Source organism: Suricata suricatta, chromosome 3, assembly GCF_006229205.1.
Source record: "Suricata suricatta isolate VVHF042 chromosome 3, meerkat_22Aug2017_6uvM2_HiC, whole genome shotgun sequence".
NCBI classification, from domain to species: Eukaryota; Metazoa; Chordata; class Mammalia; order Carnivora; family Herpestidae; genus Suricata; species Suricata suricatta.
The window spans coordinates 175,766,978-175,789,794 of record NC_043702.1 but is presented as its reverse complement, the minus strand read 5'-3'; the positions used below and the strand labels follow the sequence as shown (position 1 = coordinate 175,789,794).

At 46.1% G+C, this 22,817-nt stretch overlaps 2 protein-coding genes across 2 annotated transcripts; both read right to left on the bottom strand.

The window, feature by feature from the left end:
• Positions 1 to 5,891: 5,891 nt before the first annotated feature.
• Positions 5,892 to 6,860, bottom strand: S100A8 (S100 calcium binding protein A8). Its single transcript, XM_029933263.1, has 3 exons — positions 6,756 to 6,860; positions 6,182 to 6,344; positions 5,892 to 6,087 (listed from the first exon to the last, which is right to left on the bottom strand). The coding sequence occupies exons 2-3, from the start codon at positions 6,320 to 6,322 to the stop codon at positions 5,959 to 5,961; spliced, it is 270 nt and encodes an 89-aa protein (XP_029789123.1). The 5' UTR covers positions 6,323 to 6,344; positions 6,756 to 6,860; the 3' UTR covers positions 5,892 to 5,958.
• A 7,133-nt stretch (positions 6,861 to 13,993) lies between these two features.
• On the bottom strand, positions 13,994 to 16,209 carry LOC115287551 (protein S100-A15A). Its single transcript, XM_029934114.1, has 2 exons — positions 16,060 to 16,209; positions 13,994 to 14,170 (listed from the first exon to the last, which is right to left on the bottom strand). Exons 1-2 carry the CDS (start codon positions 16,207 to 16,209, stop codon positions 13,994 to 13,996), a joined length of 327 nt encoding a protein of 108 aa, XP_029789974.1.
• Positions 16,210 to 22,817: the final 6,608 nt, after the last annotated feature.

Genomic DNA, 22,817 nt, shown 5'->3' with positions numbered 1-22,817 from the left:
ATTAAAAACACACCATGGGCATTGATTCATCAAGTCATACCTGTGGCAGCTCCTTGGAAGATTCCCATCTGTCTCATGAATCAATTGACCCCCTGGAATTAGAGACAATGGCTTTTTTAGACAGTAGCTGTAATTGTGTCAAAAGTTTGGCTTATGGAGATGGATGTGACATGGACTCTCAAATGCCAGTGCTGGGGTGAGCTGAGCTTGAAGGAACCCTACAAGATACCGTCAAACCCTTGGACTGCACAGAGCACTTGGCAAATACTCTGGAGAAAAAGAAGACAAGCATTTTTTTAATTTGTTGAAAAGTTAATTCTCTGCAAGACCCAGCTTAGATAACAGAAAGGGGAAGTGCATCAGAAATAAATTTTGAGCTCACAACCTCAGACTGTGAATTTCTAAATTTCTGAACGTTTCCCTAGAGGAGGGGTCTCAAGAGTAGCAATGTCTCCAGAGTCCTAGAGGATGGCACCTTCGAAGCTGCTCGTAGCCTGCAAGTTCCACTCGCAGGCTGGGGGAAAGGCTACTTAGCCTGCAGAGAAAACTAGGACATACCAGAAAGTGAGTGTGTTTTCCAGTAATGACATTGATAGGCTCCGGGGAAGAACTAAGTCCAACTTGGCCGGAGCACGTGACTAAAAATTCTGCAAGAGTAATGTTATTCAGAGAAATGAAGATGGTAATAAAATACATAAGTAGGAGTGCTCTGCAAGGTATTCATTTACTTCATGTGGCCAATGCCTCCAGAGTTCATGTTGCTTCTCATTTATGGCTGGCGAAGGCCTCCAATACAATTATTCAATAGAGTGGGATGGGGCATCCTGTATTCTTCCTGGCATAAAATTGTCTAGGGGTGCATGGGTGGCTCAGTCAGTTAAGCGTCCGAATCTTGATTTTGACTCAGGTCATGGTCTCACTATTTTTGAGATCAATCCCCTCAGGTTGGGCTCTGCATTGACAGCAGGGAGCCTGCTTAGAATTCTCTTTCTCCCTCTCCCTGCCCCTCCCCTGCTCACACATACTCATGTGTGTGGACTCTCTCTCTCAAAATAAAGTAAACATTTTTCAAAAAAGAGAAGTGTCTAATTTTTTTCCATTAAGTATGATATTAATGATTTGGTCTTAATAGATACACTTTATCATAGAATTTTGGTTATATTCTATAACCAAAGCAGAAAAGAAACCCAGAGGATACTATTTTGGTTAGATATTTTGCTCTAGAAAGCACAGGGTTAAAAAATGTGCCATAGCTAAACAAGATGCTGAAGAAACTGAAACGGATGGAGCCTTTGCTGTTCAATGAGGGGCCTCTGTGTAGGTATTGGTTGTATTATCCTGTATTGGCTGCAGGATAACTCCATGCTTTCTGCTGCTAAATAAGCCTATTAAAGAGAAAAAAGAGAAGGCTCCTGTCCGCTGAAAGAAGGATGCCTACAGATCATTGGAAAGAGCTGCTAAAAGTCTACACCCTCACCTGAGCAGCCAGTTCAGACTGTGATTTTGCAAATCAGAGAATTATTCACCTGGGAACTTCCACTGCACCTAAGATGGGGAGAAAGGCTACCCAACCCAGGAGGAAGGGAGAATTGTCACTGAGACAACCCCTAGATGCTCAGGGAGATTAAGACACTAATCCTCCTTTTCTGTTGTTGAAGTCTGGAGGATTGCTGACACCAGAAAATAAAAATTTTTTTAAAGATTTAAAAATGTAAAAACAAAAACAGGTAATTCAGGCCCTGAGGCAGGCCTGGTGATGTCTTGAACAAAGGAAAGGAGCCCAAGTGAAAAGCTCATTCTGACACCTTCTGTGTCAACCCTGGATATCAGAGACCCGGCAGCAAAGAGGCCAGAGAAAGGAGGAAGGGTTGGCCTTCTGAAATCTCAGGGTAGAAGCCCACTAGAAAAGAGCATTTCTGGGTCTTCCCCAGTGTTTCTGCCTTGGAGACAGTCAGGGATCCAGGTTCCGCCACTTGCCAAATTAATAAATTTTGTCAGGTTCTTAACTTCTCTGAATTTCTTATATGTAAAATAGAAATAGTAATTATCCCTCTCATGAAGTTGTTACGAGAAATGAATGAGATGAACTATCATAAATTCTAGTGCTGAAAACCCAAATTATCAACAAATATAGCAGGTGCATGTCAAAATTCTTGTTTTAATTCATTAATGAGAGAATCAGCACTAGAAATCAGCAAAGAGTGGTAAAAGCTGATTTGAAGAGTATTGGAGATTATATACAGTCAGGAAAAGAATGCCTAAGTAAGACTCCTCAGTTAGATAGAAGACTCAGCTTTCAATGGGGTGAAAAACCATGACAGTGTGTGAAATCATATCACCACATTGAGCCTTATCCATTGTAAATTGTTAATCAAATATACTGTGCCGACCATGTTACATTTTCCAAAAATGTCAGTTGGTGGAAGATTAATGAGTAGCAGGGACTTGCTTCTATTCAGACAGACTCTAGCATGAGATCAAAGATTTCAGCAACCACCATTTTGTCCTTTTCCAGGTTTAAGATGACTTTTTCGCATCACACTGACATCCAACAGGAACCCGGTATGTTGGTAGCTTTCCATGCCCTCTTCACCCCATTTGAATTTAGACTGAATTCCCCAGGTCAGGGGGTCAGAGAAAGGGCTGGTATCTGGACCTTCCCAAGTAGAGTGAGGCATGGGGAAGTCTTTTCCATTGGAATAATCTCTTTTGTTCAGATGTAAGATAACCAATTGCCCAATTCCAGATCCTCTCCACTCCCTTTAGGACTTTTGTCACAAACATGAGGAATTTGGCTAAAGTCAGGAGCCTTGGGTGGAGAACATGGGTAGAGAAGCAGATTTCAGACAGGTCACCCTTACACCCCGGAAATCTCAGCGGCCGGATCTGCCTCAATCGGTGAACCAAGGTCTCCTTGGTGGACTCAAACATTGCATGAGGTTTCCTGCTAAACAACTTATTTCTCAACTTCCCACTACCTTGTTCTTCTTTTGTAGCTGGGGAAACAGGAAACCAAATCACCTTGCTCTGGGCTACAAGCCCTGTCTGACTCTGCCCAGTGATTCCTGTCATGGGCACAATTTGCTTATTAGTTACAAGATTCCCAGGAATGCCTCCCTCACATCCACCTTTTTCCCCAGGCTGCCAGTGCCCAACCATGACTTAAAGTATCATTGTTGATAGCTCTGTGTCAATGTGATCCTTCACAACCAGTGGCCCATTACTTATGGTGAAACTCCAAAGGGCATTCTGGGCCACCTTCCCATGCTCTCTCCAAAGTGGATCAGAAAAAGCAGACTCACTGGCTTTCAGATAAATTCAAATGATTAATAATAGTAAATCTCTGCCCAAAGAATCCATTAACAGTGATTCTAACAATCTGTTAACAGCAAATCAAAGGTACTGGGATCTGTCCCCAATCCCGACTCAGACACACACATGCACACCACCACCACCACCACCACCAATGTGGATGATCAGGTGGCAAATTGGGTTTCTCTCCCCTTTTGTGCACTCTCCCATTATATTTCCTAAATGCTGAGTGAATCCTGGTGTGCAGTTTGGTGAATCCTGTAAACCTTTCCCCTCTTCTTTTGCCTGGGCCACATTTGGGCCAGCAACTCACCTTTAAAGTACCTCTCAGAACTGCATCATATTCATTTCTGCAATGCAAAAGGACATTCACACTCCTGACAAGGTGGAAGCCTTGCTTTGGGGATGGATAAAGCTGTCCTTCAAGAAACTGAGAAGGAAGCAACCTTGTCCATCCACCCTCCCACTTGCTCAGCAGAAACCCATCTCCATGTGCAATGATATATTCCTCCATCTCATTCTATGTCCCAATCTTTTACTGTTTGTGATTAATTTTTTATTGAAGTATAGTTGACCCACAATGATGCATTAGTGTCAGGTGTACAACATAGTGAATCTACATCTCTGTAACTTGTGCTGTGCTCACAAGTGTAGCTACCATCTGTCACCATACAATGTTATTACAATACTATGGGCTATATTCCCTATGCTTTTAAACCCATGACTTATTCATTCCATACCTAGCAGCCTCCATGTCCCCTTCCCTTCACCTATTGTTTCCATCTCCATCTGGCAACCATGAGTTTGTTCTCTGTATTTATGGGCCTGTTTCTTTCTTTCTTTTGCTTGTTTATTTATTTGTTTTCCTCTTTGAAATCCACATTTAAGTGAAATCTTATGATATTTATCTGTGGTTGACTTACTTCACTTATAATACCCTCTAGATCCATCCATCTTGTTGCAAATGGCACGATCTCATTCTTTTTTATTGCTGAATATTACTCCATTGTATATATATGCTGCATCATCTTTATCCGTTCATCTACTGATGGACACTTGGGCTGCTTCCATATTTTGGCTATTGTAAATAACGCTGTAATAAGCATAGGGGTGCATCTATCTTTTTGAATTAATGTTTCAGTTTTCTTTGAGTAAATACTCAGTAGTGGAATCACTGAATCATACGGTATTTCTATTTTTAACTTTACAGGAACTTCCAGACTGTTTCCATAGTGGCTGCACCAGTTTGCGTTCCCTCCCACAGTGCACAAGGGCTCCTTAGGCCCCAGTCTTAATTTTCTGCTGGCTGCCAGCCATTTTCACCAATATGTTAGCTGATAATAAAACTGACTAGTAACTAACGCCTTGGTTGATGGATAAGAGTTTAAGCTGTTACCTTGTCCTACTCATTTGCATTGTTATGTGACTAAAGTTTACTACAAGCAAAAAGCCCAGTGGTCTGCTGTAAGTATTCTTCAGCATTTAAAGCCAGCTAACCTGAGTGGCACCTTCTTGGGGAAGCAGGGTGTTTGTTCTTAACCTCTTTTAGAATCTGATGAAAGCCATGGAAAAATGTACTTATTTACACAAGCCCTCAAAATGATACTTTCAACTCCAATTCTACTTCAGAGATGCATAGTCGACCAAGTTAAGAACTGTGACTGACAGATTCTTGTGACAGCACCCTACCCCCTTCTCCATCGCTAACACTACTCTCCCATCACCTAAGTGAGCATCAGGCATAGCCTGGAAATTCAGCTTGAGGTTGGGTTCTGGTTGAAAGGTGCCCATTCATTGCTGGCCTTCCCATTTTACCAGACCCTTGGAAAATCCAGAGTGATGATCAGGAGGTTATTGTAGATATTCCCTGACCAAGAAAGCCTTCACCCCCGCCCCATTCTTTGAGCACCCCATTCTTTGAGTTGACTTTTAGGAATACATTAGCCTATTTGCCCATTTCTTTATTATTTCATTGCATTGGGAGGTTGGGAGCAGAGCAAGAAGGAAAGTTTCATAAATCTCCAAGGAGAAATTACAAGTGCGGGACAAGGGAGCTGTTAGTGTTACTTAATGTAAGACTCTGAACAACCATCTACCATCATACCACACACAGAATCAGTCTCTCTCCCTCTCTCTCTTTCATACACACACACACACACACACACACACACACACACACACCTACTACCTCCCTAATTCCACAAGAGTCACATCTAAGATATTTTGCTCAATATTACAATTTAGTCTAGAAAGCAGTATGAGGTTTTCCTACATCACTCTGTTCCCACATCACCCATTTGGAAACAATTAGGAAAATCATCAGCTACAAGCGTCATGTGCTTTTCAGAATCCTTGACTCTTAGAACCAATTTCTCTGGATCATGGGACATAAAGAGACAAGCATAGTTTGGGGGAGAACGTGGGGAGGAAACCAGACAGGCGGAAAGCTCTGAAGATTTGTGAGAGACAGGGAGCAGGGACGCTAGAGGTTTGTTTTAGTCCCTTTGGGTTTTCTAGCCCTCCCTCCACCCACTAGGAACCTCATTCCTCAAGAGAAAGACAAGACACCAAAAGAGGCCTGAGGTATCAATTACTTTATTTTTCTCAGAGACAGGTCCAGGGCCCAGTCCCAGGGTCCAGGATCTGTTACTCTTGGTGGATATCGTGGTGGGCTGCCACGCCCACCTTTATCACCAGTATGAGGAACTCCTCGAAGTTAATTGCATCATCACTGTTGACATCCAACTCTTTGAACCAGGTGTCTGCATCCTTTTTCTGTCAAGATGGAGGAGAAAGAGGACAGAGTGTAAAAACTTCAACAAGAGCCAGGAAGAGAACCCTGGCCACACCACACCCAGCCCCTCCTCACCTTCATGTACCGAGGACACTCTGTCTCTAACATTTTCTTCAAGTCATCCCTATAGACGGCGTGGTAATTTCCCTTTGCCAAGGAGTATTTGTGGTAAACGTCAATGATGGAGTTTATGGCAGTCTCCAGGTCCGTCAGCATGGTGCCCAAGGGTCTGCCCCACCTAGAACACAGAACACATGGGGAATCCCAGGATGAGGATGGTGCCTCTGCCCCAAAAGGAGTGAAGAGTAGGGGGGACACTCATTATCCCAACTGATGGCTATGTCTTGGCCTGCACCATTCAGATAACTAAACCCAGTGGACGGCTGTGCTGATGGGAAGGACTGAGGTGGGGGGGTCCATACACAGTGCCTGAAAACTCTCCCCGTGCCCTCACCCAACAAACAGGGTCAGAGGACTCAGCTCCATCTGTATCCCTACCTCACTGACTTCCTCCAGGAGCTCTGGATTGAGCTCCAGACCTCCCTGAGCTTTCTCTCCCCTCTCATAGAAAAGGCAGCTCCACTTCCAGCCCTCTCTCCTTCGGGTCCCAGCCCCAAAGCATGGAGGCAACCGAGGCAGTCCTACTTACCAAGTCTCCTTGAAACAGAGTTGACAGAGGACATGCAGGACTGAGTGTCAGCTCCCTTTTATAGCAATCAGGCTTTGGCCAGCTGCCAGGGCCACGCAGAGGCAGCTGCTCCCTTCCTGGGTTGCAAAAGCCTCTGGTTTGCCAACCAGGTAAATGAGGCAATCCTGCACAGAAGGTGGTGGGCGGGTGGGTAGTGGAAGGAGGAAGGCACTTGTGAGGCTGCAGTGCCCAGCAAGAGAAACCAGAAAGAGGCCATGGTGAGGACTCCTTTCATGGGCCCCTGGCATCCTCTGGCTTGGCCAACCAGGATGTCCACTCCCGAGTCCCTCTCACTGTTGCTGCTGCTAATCCTGTGCATTTTGACCTGTCTGTGCTTCTCTGAAATAGAATTTGAGGTGAATGTATCATTTTGAGGGCTTATGTAAATAAACACATTTCTCCATGGCCTTCATCAGATTCTCAAAAAAGGTTAAAAAACACTTGTCTTAGCTGCTGGATTTTAGCAGTGAAAGCTGGACTATTTCTACGATTGCTGTTGTTTGTGCATGATTGGACTCTGCGGGATGTGTGCTGCTCGCTCAGGCTCTGTTCTGCTGCCCACACCCCTTCCAAGCTCTCTTGCCCTGGGAGCTAGGGGTGCACTGTGCTCCAGGACATGGAGGCTGGCTTGGGGGTCCCTCTGTATGCAGGAGGCACTGAGTTGCTGCATAAACAGAGCAGGGACCCTTCAGCCCCCTCTGGGGTGCTTGTGTGCCTCTGACTCCAGGAGCCTGGGCTGAAGAGGAACCCAATTTGGTGGGGATCAGGTGGAGGAGAAGGGATTGTTTGAGAAGCCAGAAGAGCTTTGTGCCCAAGGGGAGAAGAGGAGGTGGCCAATTCTCCCCAGGATTTCAGAAGGAACAAACACTCTGCCTCCCCAAGAAGGTGCCACTCAGATTAACTGGCTTCCAACCTGAAGAGCTGTGGTACATCTATCTTGTTACACAGCACTGACAAAGCACAAAGAGGATCATAAAATGCCTATCAGGAAGGTGGTGCACAGAACCCACCCAGTCTACAGACACGGAAGCAGACAAGCAGGAAGGTGAGGCAGTTCACTCAGAGTTTCCCGATACAGAAATGTCATGGCCCAGAGCACCATGCACCAGAACATGACCTGACAAGAACATGACTCTGCTGAGAAAACTCTCTGCTTCCTTCATACATTCAGCAGATATTTATGTTGTGCTTCTCCAGGCCATCATCAAGTCCTGGAGGAGATAGATGAGATTAACCCCCCTCCCTAATGTTTCTACACCTCTTTGGGCTCCATTATCTTGTTAACTTAATAGCTGTGTGACTTTGGGTCAATTACTCTCTCTGTGTCTTTGTTACCTTGATTATTTTGTTCATGTTTTTATTTATTTTTGAGATAAGATTTTTGGTTAAGTGTCCAACTCTTTTTTTAATGTTTTTTCTGTTGTTTTTTTTTTTTTTTGAGAGAGAGAGAGAGAGAGAGAGAAAGTGTGAGCAGGGGAGTGTCAGAGAGAGAAGGAGTCACAGGATCTGAAGACAGGCTCCCGGCTCTGAGTTAGCTGTCAGCACAGAGCCTGATGCAGGACTCGAACCCACAAACCATGAGATCATGACCTGAGCCAAAGTCAGACCCTTAACCGACTGAGCCCCCCAGGCGCCCCTGTTACCTTGATTATTAAGAAGAGATTAAAAATAGAGTCTACCTGCAGCCTATGGAATGGGAGAAAATATTTGCAAATCATTTATCCAATAAGGGGTTAATATCCAGAATACCTAAAGAACTTGTACAATTCACCAGCAATATTACCCCGATTGACAAATGGGCAAAGGACTGGAATACATTTTTCCAAAGAGGATACACAAATAGGCACCATGAAAAGATGCTCCACATCACTAACCATTAAGGAAATCAGCTCAATGCCACAGTGAGGTACCACCTCAGACCCAAGTGACAGTGAGGACGTGGAGAAATCGGGACTCTCGAGCGCTGTTGGTGGGCATGTAAAATAGTGCAGCTGCTACGGAAAACAGTGTGGAGGCTCCTCAAAAAGTTAAAGACAGAATTACTATGTGATCCAGTAATTCCACTTCTAGGTCTATATCCAAAACCATTGAAAGCAGGTATTCAAATAGATATTTATAGATCCATGATCACAACAGCATTATTCACAATTGCTGAAATGTAGAAACAAACCGGTGTCCATCCAAGGATTTATGAAAAAATAAAACGTAGTATATACTTAAAATGAAATATTATCAGCCTGTAAGAAGGAAGGAACTTCTGACACACACTACAACATGGATGAACCTTGAAGACATGATGCTACATGAAATAGCCCAGGCACAAAACGACAAATACTGTTTCATTCCACTCACATGAAGTCCCCAGAGGAGAGCAGTCACATTTGTAGAGACAGACCAGAGTCCTGGCTGCCAGGGCCCAGGGGAGGGATAATGGGGAGTTAGTGTTTATTGTGTACACGGTTTCAGCTGCAATATCAAGAGTTCCGGGGCGCCTGGGGGGCTCAGTTGGTTAAGTGTCCAACTCTTTTTTTAATGTTTTTTTAATGTTTTTTTCTGTTGGGTTTTTTTTTTTTTTTTGAGAGACAGAGAGAGGCAGCGCGCAGGGGAGGGTCAGAGAGAGAAGACAGAATCAGAAGCAGCTCCAGGTTCTGAGCTAGCTGTCAGCACAGAGCCCAACACGGGGCTTGAACCCACAAACGGTGAGATCATGACCTGAGCCAAAGCGGGACGCTCAACCAATTGGGCCACCCAGGTGCCCTAAGTGTCCAACTCTTGATTTCAGCTCAGGTCATGATCTTGCAGTTCGTGGGTTCAAGCTCCACATTGGGCTCTGTGCTGACAGTGTGGAGCCTTCTTGGGATTCTCTCTCTCTCTCTCTCTCTCTCTCTCTCTCTAATACATAAATAAATAAATAAATAAATAAACTTTAAAAAAGAGAGTTCTGAAGATAGGCTGCACAACAATGAGCATGTATTTAATACAACTAACTATACAATTAGATAGTAAATTATATATTGCCACAATTAAAATTTTTTTAATTTTTAAATGCTTCCACCTAAAAAACTAATAAAATCTACCTTATAGTGTTGTGAGGATTAATAATAAATGAAAACTATTTATGATTTTTGAACTTTTTGAAAGTTTGTTTATTTTGAGAGAGAGAGAGAAAGAAAGCAGGAGCTGGGCAGAGGCAGAGAGAGAGAAAAGGAAAGACAGAAACTCGAGCAGGCCCTGTGCTAGCAGCACGGAGCCCAACATGGGGCTTGAACTCCGGAACCATGAGATCATGACCTGAGCCAAAATCAAGAGTCAGACGCTCAGTGGACTGAGCCACCCAGCCGCCCCTGTGGACTTTGTTAATATGTATTATATCTTAGTAAACACTTCACACAAAGGCTGTGCGATGTACTTAGCACACGGCAGAGTGAGCACTGTGACGGCCGCCCTCGAGAGCACCTGACTCCCAGCTGGGCTGGGAGCCCTGAAGGATCCAGAACAGACCATCCACCTCTGCCTCCCCTGGACCCAGCACAAGACCTGGCATACACGGTAACCGCAACAGCAATCAATAATAAGAACAAATAATAGAAAAATAACATTTATTGGGCTGTTACCATGTCCCAGGAACTGCTGGGAGTGCTTTACCTACATCAATCCATTACTCCCTATAAACTAAGACGTTTGTACTATCATAATCCCCATTTTTCAGATGAGGAACTGAGGCCCACAGAGAGATAAAACATTCAGTGCATGAAATTACTGAGGTGATGTGGTGTGATATCAGGCACTTCCTGCCTCTTTGCAAGTAAAGTCCTTCTTGTTCTTCCTGATACAGCCCAGGCACTGTCTGCTCCGCATCATCTCTGACCCTCCTCCCCACACCCCTACCAACATTGAGTTAATTCTTCTCTCCTCTCTCCTACCCAAATCTTCATACAACATGGCATTTTCCCCACTGTGTTATGACTCATCTGTTTCTTGTCCGTCTTTTCTTTGGGACCAGGACCCCCTGTAGATAAAAAATTACATACACCCCTGGGTCCTGGCACTTACTAGGTACTCAGTGAATACTTATCGAGGGGATAAGTGAAAACAAAGTTGAACATTTGATCCACCCCTTATCTGACGCAGAAATTCCCTTTATCACATCCCACCGGCTTAATAATTTCTGGAACATGGCAGGATATAAATACATCAACCAAAAGCAATCCTACGGGGTGCCTGGGTGGCTCAGTCGGTTGGGTCTCCGACTTCGGCTCAGGTCAGATCTCACACTCATGGGTTCGAGCCCCGAGTCAGGCTCTGTGCTGACAGCTAGCTCAGAGCCTGGAGCTTGCTTCCGGTTCTGTGCCTCCTTCTCTCTCTGCCCCTCCCCCTCTCATGCTCTGTCTCTCTCTGTATCAAAAATAAAATAAAACATTTTAAAAAAATTTTAAAAAAAAGCAATCCCACTTCCTTGTCAAGAGGTTAGTCAACTTTTGACAGAAAAATAGGGCTGCTTCTGACATCTATAATGACAAGTTTTCACACAAGGACCAAGCACTTCAGCAAGCCTCTCCCGTGTGGCCTGGCATAATAGCACCTCACTAACCCCAAAGAGCACAGCACATTTCAAAGTATTTTCATACCACCGCCTCACCTGATAACCATGCAAAGTGGACATTACAGGTACAATTACCCCATGTGACAGATGAGGAAACTGAGGCACAGGGAGTTACTCAAATTTCTTCCTATGGGCGTGTATTCTGCTAATTTGCCAAAAAGCACACATTAGAATTTTAAAAAGTGGCTTTTCTGAGACTCTTCTTAGGACCCATTCAGGAGCCTGTGACAGAGCTGATGCTGACCTCTCCCAGTGGAGGTGAAGGTGAGGCTGGTGCAGATGATGTCATCCCAGACCCCTGAGCCCTGAAGACATGCCTCCCTTGAAGTCAGGCCCAGTGGAGACAGCTTTCTTCATCCAGGAATTAGGGAAACCAGGCCCCAGGTCCCGTGGGGGAGACCCAAGGCGGACATGAGCCATGACCTTCCAGCAGCATGTGCTTGTCTGTGGAGCTGACACCAGCGAGGCCATGAAAACTGCCCCAGAGCTGCTGCCCCGCCCCCAGACAGACAGCTTGGGGGGCTTCAGGGAGAGCAGGAACTGCGCTGACTGACTGGCAGAAGGGGTGTCAAGAATTAGGTTAGCACATCAGGGGAAAACGCAGAGCCTGTAATCAGACCGACGGACATGGGGCAACCCAGGAGAGCGGAACCTACTCCTATTTACAGGAAAGAGCTCAGCCCTGCATATGTGTCCCAACAGCCCAACCAGGCCTGTGCCCAAGGCTGAGGAAATGAGGCCACACCAGCAGAGCCAGTGTGGAAACAGCTCTCCACGACCCGGGAAAGGGCAGGATGTCTAGGCTGAGCTGCCCCCTTAGCACTCAAAGGTCTGTGGAACTCAGCAGTCTCAGCTGTGACACAGCTGACACATTGCTTCCCTGGGCCTGGGGGAGGTCGGTGGCTTGGTCATCCGTGCCTCTGGTCGTGACTAAGAGGCTCACAGGAGGCAGAACAGACGCAGCATCAGAGTCCATCCACCGGCCCCATTCCTCCTCCAACACACGCACCCACTCACTAGCGGAGGACACAGACAGTAAAACACTCCCAAGGTGCAGCAGGACACACACCTCCACGTGGCAGTGCAGACCCCACGGAGTGCCCAGGAAGGTCCAGAGGGAGACAGCCAGGGCACAAGGGGCATCTGTGGCCGGCCAGGCCCAGGGAGCAATGGGGACACCCCCCTGCTTCAGAGCTCGATTGGTCAGAAACAAAGGCCCCAACTCAGTCCACAGAGTACTGCCACCTTGAGGCACACAGACCCAGCTGCTGGAGGAAACAAAACCAAGTCCCATCAGTGACCCCTGTCTTCAGCATAGGAGCAATGATGATTGTCCATCATTCTTTGAAAACACATCCTTCTCATCACAATACACTCAGGACATGGATTCCCAGACCATCGTCTAAGAAGAAACCCACCAAGATGGGCCCCAGCAGGGCCTAGAGGCAGAGAAGACTGCATAAAGGAGAGATTCTTCATCAGACTCTTGGGCTTCCAGGAGGAAAGAAAAAAAATAAATACAGAGATGGAAGGGGAGGGGGGCAGATCCCTGCTGGGAAGGGTCAGAGACCACAGAGGACTTGGATGGTGAGTCACAATAACCCCAAATGGAGTAACACCCACATCAGCCTTTATTAGTAAAGCCCAGACCCGGTCCATCTCTCCTCCAGGAAGTCTTTTCTGACTGATGGTAGCCCAGGTTCCACTTTTCACTTTTCCCCGTGACAGGTTGGAGTGTTGCCCTTTGCCCTTGTCCTGGTCTCTGACTCAGTGTATGCAAAACCCACCCTGCCACCTTTCCGCGCCAACTACCTGCATCATCCTCCCTTCTCAGGCCCAAGCCACTCCACTTTTTTTTTATGTTTTTTATTTATTTTTGAGAGACAGACAGAGACAGCGCATGCAGGAGAGGGTCAGAGAGAGAGGGAGACACAGAACCTGAAGCAGGCTCCAGGCTCTGAGCTAGCTGTCAGCACTGAGCCCGACGCGGGGCTCGAACCCATGAACCGTGAGATCTGACCTGAGCCGAAGCCAGACGCTTAACCGACTGAGCCCCCCAGGCGCCCCTCCACTCCACTTTTAAACACTGATTCCTTGGGGCTCTCCTCTAGACCCTCGAAGTGGGTTCTTGTCCAGTGTGTGTCAGCCCTCCAGAATCCTGTCCCATCATGTACATGCAGAGAATGAGTGGTCAAAACATCACTGGGGAAGGCTGGCTTCCTTGTCAGAGAGCAGCTCCCTGAGAGAAGGGACTCCTCCCCTCAGACAGGGACTCACTGAGGCAAGGCCTTCTACCCTCCCAGACAGGGGCTCCTGGAGGACAGGGCTGTGTCCCCCCACCTCACACAGGGGCTCCTGGAGGCGGGGGCTGTATCTCTCACCCTAAATGAATGATCCCTGATGCAGGACCCACAGCAGATGCCCAGATCCATGAACTAAAGAATTCCAGGACACATTCATGGGGTTGTTTATTTTCTTCCCTCACAGCTGTCGGTTGCACATACATGTGCGCAAGTGTGTGCATATGTGGGCACGTGCAGACTCGCTGGCAGTGCTCTCCACCTGCTACCAGACAGGCCCCTCCGGGTGGAGGCTGCTAGTGGAGGCTGTGCCGGGCGCAGTAGCCAGCGCAGTGTTGCCGGCGGTAGTGCAGGTGGTAGTCCCTCACCAGTCGGCCCAGGATGAAGAGGAACTCATCGAAGCAGATCTGGTTGTCCTTGTTCTTGTCTGCAGCCCGGAACAGCTCTGAGATGTAGTAGGGCTCCTTCCGGCCCTGAAGAGGGGACACAGGGTCACCCACCCGCCCAGGTCCACAGCTCACAGTGAAGGGCCATGCCTCCACCATCTGCGTGGCACTGGGGCATGGCCCGGCCGCAAGAGGCTTGCAGCAAATAGCTCCTCACTCAGGCAGAGGCCAGGACACTCTACGCTATGGAATCAGGCTTAGAGACAGAAAGTGGCAGGCACCTCAGCTAGCAGAACTTGGGGCTGTGTAGGTTGACAGACGGTGTGGCCTATTGGTGGCTGCCACAGCTTGTCTGCCCAGCTGCTCTGGAGCTGCCCTGCAGAGCCAACCTGGCCCAGGAGCTTTGGGATGGAAGACTGTGCCCCTCCTTCACATTGGGAGCTCCCCAGGGCAGAACCCACCTGCCCCCCATGTCTGCACCTCCAGCACTATCACAAGGCCACCAGGGGGTGGGATCAGATGTGTGTGTGCTATGGCGTCTGCTCAGGGCTTGTTTATGACACTTAGCCTGTGTCCCCTGCAGAAAGCGCAGAGCGAGGAGGAAGATAGTCCTGGGCCCTGGAGGTGTCCAGTGTGTCCCAGAGCAGGTGGCCCTGAGGGCTGCAGATCGGGGATGGCATAGGGAGGAACAAATGCACAGGAGGCCGGAGGGGCAGTGAGAAGGAAGGCAGGGGTCAGCGTGCAGCGCGGCGAGAAGACAGAGGCGAGGACAGAGGCCGGGGCAGGGCCCGTGGAGCAGGCTTCGGCAGCGTTTGCCTGGTGGGTATGGAGACTCAGGGTGGAGTTCTCAGAAAGCCTACAGAGAAGCAAGCTGTTGCATCCGTCAGCAGCTGGGGGCCCGGAGGGTGGCCCTCATCCCCATGGGGAGCTTTATACCCCCTGTTTCGCCCCCGCCGCCCACCACCATCTAACTAACCTACTCCTATCTCCTCCACAAAACTGGTGGATCCCAAAACTGAAGGCTTCCTGCTGGGGCAGGCTCTTCTCTGCTTCCCGCACCTCAGTCCCCACGGTCGGTTGTGTCTGTCCCTGGGGGCCCTTACCCGGGTGGGGCTGTGAACACCCTCGCCCAGTTCCATGGGCTACAGGCAGGTGGCCCTGGAAAGAAAGTCATCCTAGTCCCCTTGGTGACCCTCACAGCTACACTCCAGTAAACTGAGGGCAGAACTCTCCTCTGATGTTTCCCAAAGGTAGGTAAGGGGAGACCCAAGGTGAACAAAGGAGGTGCTCCCTAGGGAATGTAGTGGCCTCTGGTCAGGGCATGGACCTGAAGGCCTCTGGAGATGACAGTCCAGAGACATCCCCACCCCAGGCATGGCTCTGAGGGCAGAGGACATTACCACACAGACACTCCTCCCAGCCTTACAGCCCCCAAGATGCCTGGTAATCACAGAGCCTAATGATGGTGTGCAGGCCTGAGAGGGTTTCCGAGCCCCTGGGTGGTCCGAGAGCCTCTGTGAGCCCTTCAGACAGCACCTGGGTGCCTGAAGGGGTCGCTACATTCCCCAACCCCCCACCACTGGCTTCTTTCCAAACCGTCCTCCCCCAGGCACAGGGACCGGGAAGGTTTGTGCCCTGGGTTAAAGGGCAGGTTTAGGGCAGGACGTCTGACTGAGTGGGGCTTCAGGCAAAGGAAAGACTCAGCACCTATTCTCTCAGGAAACAGGATGAGCAGAGGAGTAAACAGTTTGGGGCTGGGACTGTCTCAGGGATTAGTTACATTTGGGCTGGGGTGGGGCCAAGCAGGAAGTACCAGGACAGGGAGGGAGGGAAATAAAGCTGGCAGACCCTGCCCTCCCAACTCCCTCTCCCTATCTCTTGGGAGAAAACTCCCTGTACCTACACCCTCACTGCTTGCTTCCAACCCCACAACCAAACCTATACGTCATCCTCGCCTGACCCCAGACCTCACACACCAGGCTCTCCATGAAGCGGGGTACGTTGTCCATAAGCAGAGCCTTCAACTCCTCCAGGGACAGGGTCTCCACGTCTCCCTCCCGGGCCGCATACTGGTGGTAGCAGTGGATGATTTGGAAGAGGGATTCCTCCACTGGCGTGTCTGTCATGGTGGCTGGGCCCTGGCCAGGACAGGAACTCTGGAGATACGATGCTGGAGGCCCTGGGGACAGTGGGGAAGCTGAGGGGAGAGCGGCCTCTTCCTCCAAGAATCTCCTGCCCTCTCGTTCTGTCCACCTCCTTGCACTCCAGCTGACCCCTTGCAAATGTGGCTCAGAGTTCCTGCCACGGAAGAAGCTGTGCTGTGAGCACTCAGGACAGGGCTCGGTCCCTTCCTTGAGACAGCGGGCTTTTTGGAGACAGGAGCCACGTTCTGTGCCCCTAGACTCCATTCTCAACTTAGGAGTTACCCAAAATCAAAAATGAAAAGAATCTAAAATCTTTGGTGCAAGACAATGCTTTCTAATGGAAATATTTTTAAACCCTCGAGAAGGCAAGATGCCTACTTCTAGACTACTTCATAGCATGAATGAAATATTAAAATTATACCACCCAGAACCCCCAGCCCTGCTCAAGTGTTATTGTTTTCCTTTCTCAATCGAATGTAGACAACACAAGGATGCCCGCCTTTGTTCTGACCACTGCTGCACTGCATGACCCTCTAACGGAGTCTGCTTGCCATCCACATGGTCCTTTCTGCCCTGAGTTGGGTTGGCCAGCATTGGGGCAAGCGGGGGCACCCACAGCCACTCCTGGTCACCCCACAACACCAATCCCAGTGCTCTGCACACAGATGAAGTACTGATGCCCACGATCTCTCCCTCCTCGTATCATACATAGATGAGATCCCTGTTTTCAGGAAGCAGGGTTATCCTGTAAGCTCAGTGGTCCCCTCCAGATTCTGTGCAGATAAGAACCAGTAACTTCTGGTTCTGACTCTTGTGAAGCCAGCCAAACACTAGATAAAGCCTTTTATACAGAGTATCCATGTAATTCACATGAGGCAAGCATCATTTCCCCCATTTTCTTGAGAAAGAAATGAAACCCAGAGTGATTAAGTAAATTTCCCAAATTCACACAACTGACCCACCTGGATCTAGATTCAAACCAATTGAGGGACCACAGTTACTTTGGGGACATCCATTCACAGCACATATTTTCCAAACCAGGTAAGCCATCCACCTCTGCTTTCTCAGACCTGCACAGACCCAGCACCGTCCACCCCACCTCCACTACTCTCTCCAAAGAAATGCTGACCTGTGCAGTTGGGACGGAGTTGCTCTGAATCCACAGTGCTGGCCTGTGGTTTATCCCAGAGATTCCCCAGCGCTCAGCCAAGATGCATTTGTGTGAACAGGATCTTATACCCTGCCCGTGGCTGGTGCTTCTAATTATGGCGGTGTCGCGACTCCACAGGTTCTTCAACAGCACAACTGAGCCTTAACTGCATTCCTGAGATATCACATGACACTTGTTTCCTACAATTAATTCAGCCAGTTTCAGGGACCCACCTTCCCTCGGAGCCTGATCTGAAACATCTCAGAGCCACAGCAGGTCACACTGTCCTCAGAGTCCATCTCCCCAGGTCCTGAGCTTGGGTAGGGTCAGACCACAACTTAAATACATCTTCTGATGTGGTATATAGATACAATGGAATACCACATGGCAAGAATGAAATCTGGCCATTTGTAGCAAAATGGATGGACCTGGAGAGAGTGATGCTAAGCGAAATAAGTCAGGCAGAGAAGGAAAGGTACCATGTGTTTTCACTCATAGGTCTAACAGGAGAAACCTAACAAGGGACCATGGGAAGGGGAAAGAGGGGGGAAAGAGTTGGGGACAGGGAGTGAAGCAAATCATGAGAGACTTTTGAATGCTCAGAACAAGCTGAGGGCTAAGGAGGGAGGCGGGGAGGGGAAGGGGGGGTGATGGTCGTGGAGGGGGGCACTTGTGGGGAAGAGCACTGGGTGTTATATGGAAACCAACTTGGTAATAAACTATGTAAAAAATACATCTTCCTTAGATGTCCTCCCTCAATTACTGAGTCACTGGAGTCCACAGTTATGAAGCATATTAATTCATCCAACAAATATTTCTTGAGTACTCACAGTGTGCCAGGACCTCATTAGGCAGTGTGAGTATGACATGGGCCCAAGCCGCAATGTGGGGGCTGAGTGGAGGGGACAGAGTCACATACTGACATCATCTACTGTGAACAATACTAGCCTGGTGACATGAATGGTTCTCCCAGGAAGAGACACTTTCTGCCTGGAGAAGAATTGAGGAAGATTCCTTAGGGAGCTGATATTTTAATTGGGACTTGAAGAAAACACTCAATTGCATGGAGAAGCAGCCTCTTGAACAGAGGAAACAGCAAAAGCAAAGGCTTAGGGGCATGAGAGAGGCCTGCTCAGAGGCTGGAGTCCACAGGGTGGGTACTGAGGCCAGAGACAGCACAGAGGGGCCTGTGTCAAACCAGGGCTGCCCTGCATCCTGTGCACAGAAAGAAATTGAGAGGATTTTCAGTGGATTGGGTGATGGGTGGGAGGTGAGAAAGAAAGCTTTGTTGTAAGAAAATAACCAACCACAATGTGGAAGTACGCCCCTAAGGGGGCTCCTTACAAGTGCCACCTGGGCCCTGTGGGACAGATGAATTCCCTCGGCCCAGGGCATACCTTCTCTCAGCCCGTCTCAGCCCAGCTCTCCCCGAGGGGCCACACCTCTGGAAGGTGAATACATCTTCCAGAAGATGGCACCAAAGGGCAGGTGACTGAACCAGAGATTAAGTCCCCCGTCACTGAAGGTTTGAGAGAGGGTAGGGAAAGATGTAAGCCAAAATCTTTTTGAGTTTGCAGGGTGAGACTTCATCTCCACAACACAGTGATTTCTCCAGCAAATAAGCGTTTCACCAAAACACTTTCATATTTCCAAAGTCAAAACAGGGCTCAAATTTCTAAAATGTAAAACAATTTGGTAATGTCAACCTAGTCATAGAGCTTTTATCAAATTCTTTTATTTTAGCCATTACTGTCTTGAGAATTTATCCCAAGAAAGTAATTAAACAGATATTAAAAAGCAATAGGTAATAAAAGGTTCACCACTGAATTATCTGTAACCAAGAAACAAAATAAAAATAAAAACCTTGAAACCACCTAACTAACAAATTTGGAATGCCAATATGTCCTTGGACAGTCACTGGATAATAATGTGTCACTCAAAAGGAATTCCATTGTTAAGCTGTAGCCTGTTTGGGGGGAGAGGTCATATTGCACCCCTCTTCACCTTGCCTTTTGCTCAACCTGGGACAACATGACTCCCCACAGCATCCCAACACACAGTGATGACCCCCTTCCACAACTGTGCTATAACTACTCTTCAGTCAATGCTAGACTGCGGGCATCTTCTCACCCACTTAGTCAATGCTAGCCTGATATTTAATGAGTGTATAGTGATCATCTGTTTGCATGTATCAAAATTTGTTTTATTAATCCATTATTGGTAGACATTTAAATTGCTTTAAATTTATACATTTCAATCAATTCTTCCTTAATATTGATATTTCCTCTGAATTTTGCCATGTGTGTTAGGTGCTGGGGAGAAGGGAGACAGAAATAGATTTATACTCCCTTCCCCTGCCAGAGCTGCTACTGTGCACTGCCTCCTGCAGACCAGAGCTGCCAGTCACCCCCCAAATATAAGCCCCCAAGTCCCCAGCTCCATAGTTGCCTCCTCACACCCATCCCTAGACACAGGTGTCATTGCTGCAGCACTAAGTACACCCATGTGCAGCCCCGTGACTTCCTTCTGGGGGGGAACAGGAGGACCCCAACAACCTTCCCCACCCTCATATAAAGGCAATAGATACTTTTATCTATATATATCCATATATTTACTTTTACCTATGAGTTTTATGCTTTCCTATGCTATCCCATTTCTATTTAGTGAGTTTTCATTTCAATTTGAAGAACTGTCTTAAGTGTTTTTTTGAAAATGAGCTCTTTTTTTTTTTTTTTTTTTACCATGAAAACAAAAGAGAAAAACCCAGGACCCATGGCTTCATGACTGAGTTCTGCCAAACATGCAAAGAATTAATACCATTGTTTCCTAAACTCTTTCAAAAAAACAAAAATAGAAGAACCAACACTTCCAAACTCATTTAATGAGGCCAACATCACCTGATACCAAAACTAGGCAAAGATACTATAAGAAAAACTATAGGCCAATATCCTTGATGAACATACATCTAAAAATCCTTAATAAAATTCTAGCAAATTGAATTCAATAGCACATTAAAAGGATCATGCACTATGACTAAGTGAGCTTTATCTCAAGGATATGAGGATAGTTCAACATATGAAAATCAATCAAGGTGTTATAACATGTTAACAAAATGAAAAAAAAACTACATAATTATCTGAATAGATGCAGAAAAGGAAACTGACAAAGTTCACCACCACTTCATGATTAAAACTCAACAAAATAGGTACAGAACCATTTAACACCATATATGAAAAACTTACAGGTAACTTCATAATTAATGGGAGAGACAAACTGAAAGCTTTCCCTCCAGGATATAGCACAAGGCAAAGACATCTACTCTTGCTGGTTCTTTTAAACATGATACTGGAAGTCCTAGTAGAGAAACTAGATAGGAAAAAGAAATAAAATTATCTGTTTGCAGATGACATGATCAGATATAGAAAACTCTAAAAACTAAACAACAATAAATCTGTTATAAATAATAAATTCAATAAGTTTGCAGGATACAGAAGAAATATACAAAATCAATGTGTTATATACACAACAACAAACTATCCAAGAGAGAAATTAAGAAAACAATCTCATCCACAATAACAAGTAAAAGAACAAAATGCTTAGGAAATAACTTACTCAAAGAGTTGAAAATTATAAAACTATTGATGAAGGAAATTTAAACAGACAGAAATAAATGAAAAGACATTCTATATCCATATATTGGAAGAATTAATATTGTTAAAGTGTCCATACTACCTGAAGTTATCTACAGATTCAATGAAATCCTTATCAAAATCCCTATGGAATTTTTTTACATAAAATAGAAAACAATCCTAAAATTCATATAGAACCACAAAAGACAGACAAAGCAAACTTGGGAGGAAAAAAAAAAAAGCTAGGGGCATCACACTTGCTGATTTAACAATTCATTACAAAACTATGGTCATCAAAACAGTACGGTATTGACATAAAAACAAAAATATCGACCAGTAGAACAGAATAGAGAACCCAGAAATAAGTCCACACATATAAAGTTAATTGATCTTTGCTAAGAGTGCTGAAATGAGGAAAGGATAGTCTCTTCAATAAATGGTGCTAGGAAAACTGAAGGCAGTAGAATGAAGTTGGACCCTGATATCACACTATACACAAAAACCAACTCAAAATGCAGTAAAGACTTGAATAGAAGATCTGATACCATAAAACTAAAGAGAAAAACAGATGAGAAAAGTTTCTTGACATTGGTCTGGGCAATAATTTTTTGGATGTGGAGACCAAAAGCACAGCCAACAAAAGCAAAAATAGACAAATGGGATTACATTAAATTAAAAGCTCTCACAGCAAAGAAAACAATCAACAAAGTTAAAAGACAAGCAACAGAATGGGAGAAAATATTTGCAAACTATATATTTGATATCCAGAATATATAAGGAAATCATACAACTCAATAGCAAAAAAAGATTTTTAATGGGCAAAGAATCTGAATAGACATTTCTCAAAGGAAGACATACAAATAGCCAACAGATTTATGAAAAAGTGTTCAACTTCACTAATCATCAAGGAAATGTAAATCAAAACCACAATGATAAGGCGTTTGGGTGGCTCAGTTGGTTGAGTGTCTGACTCTTGATTTTAGCTCAGGTCATGATCTCATGGTTCATGAGTTCGAGCCCTGCATCAGGCTCTGCACTGACAGTATGGAGCCTGCTTGAGATTTTCTCTCTCTCCCTCTCTCTGCTCCTTCTCTTCTCTCTCTCTCAAAATAACCTTAAAATAATTTTTTAAGCCACAGTGATATACAATCTCATATGTGCTAGAAGGGGTATACTCAGACAGATAATAAATAACAAATGTTGGCAAGGATGTGGAGAAAAATGAATCCTTGTATACTGTTGATGGGAATGTAAAATTGGCACACGCATTAAGGAAAATAGTATGGAGGTTCCACAGAAAATTAGAAACAGGAGGTTAAAATGGTGGAAGAGTAGGGAAACCCTACACTTGCCTCATCCCTTGAACACAGCTAGATAAATGACAAATCGTTCTGAGCACCCAAGAAATTGATCCGAGGTCTGAGAAAACAAACTGCACAACTAGAGTTAAAACAACAACAACAACAACAAAAGCAAACAAACAAACAAACAAAAACATAGATCAATGAAACAGAATAGAAAAGCCAAAAATGGGCCCACAACTATATGGCCAACTAATCTTTGACAAAGCTGGAAAGAATATCCAATAGAAAAAGTCTCTTCAACAAATGGTTTTGGGAAAACTTGACAGCAACATGCAAAAGAATAAAAATGGACCACTTTCTTACACCATGCACAAAAATAAATTCAAAAATGGATGAAAGACCTAAATGTGAGTCAGAAAACCATCAAAGTCCTGAAGGAGAACACAGGCAGAAACCTCTTTCACCTCAGCTATAGCAACTTCTTACAAGACACATTGCCAAAGGCTA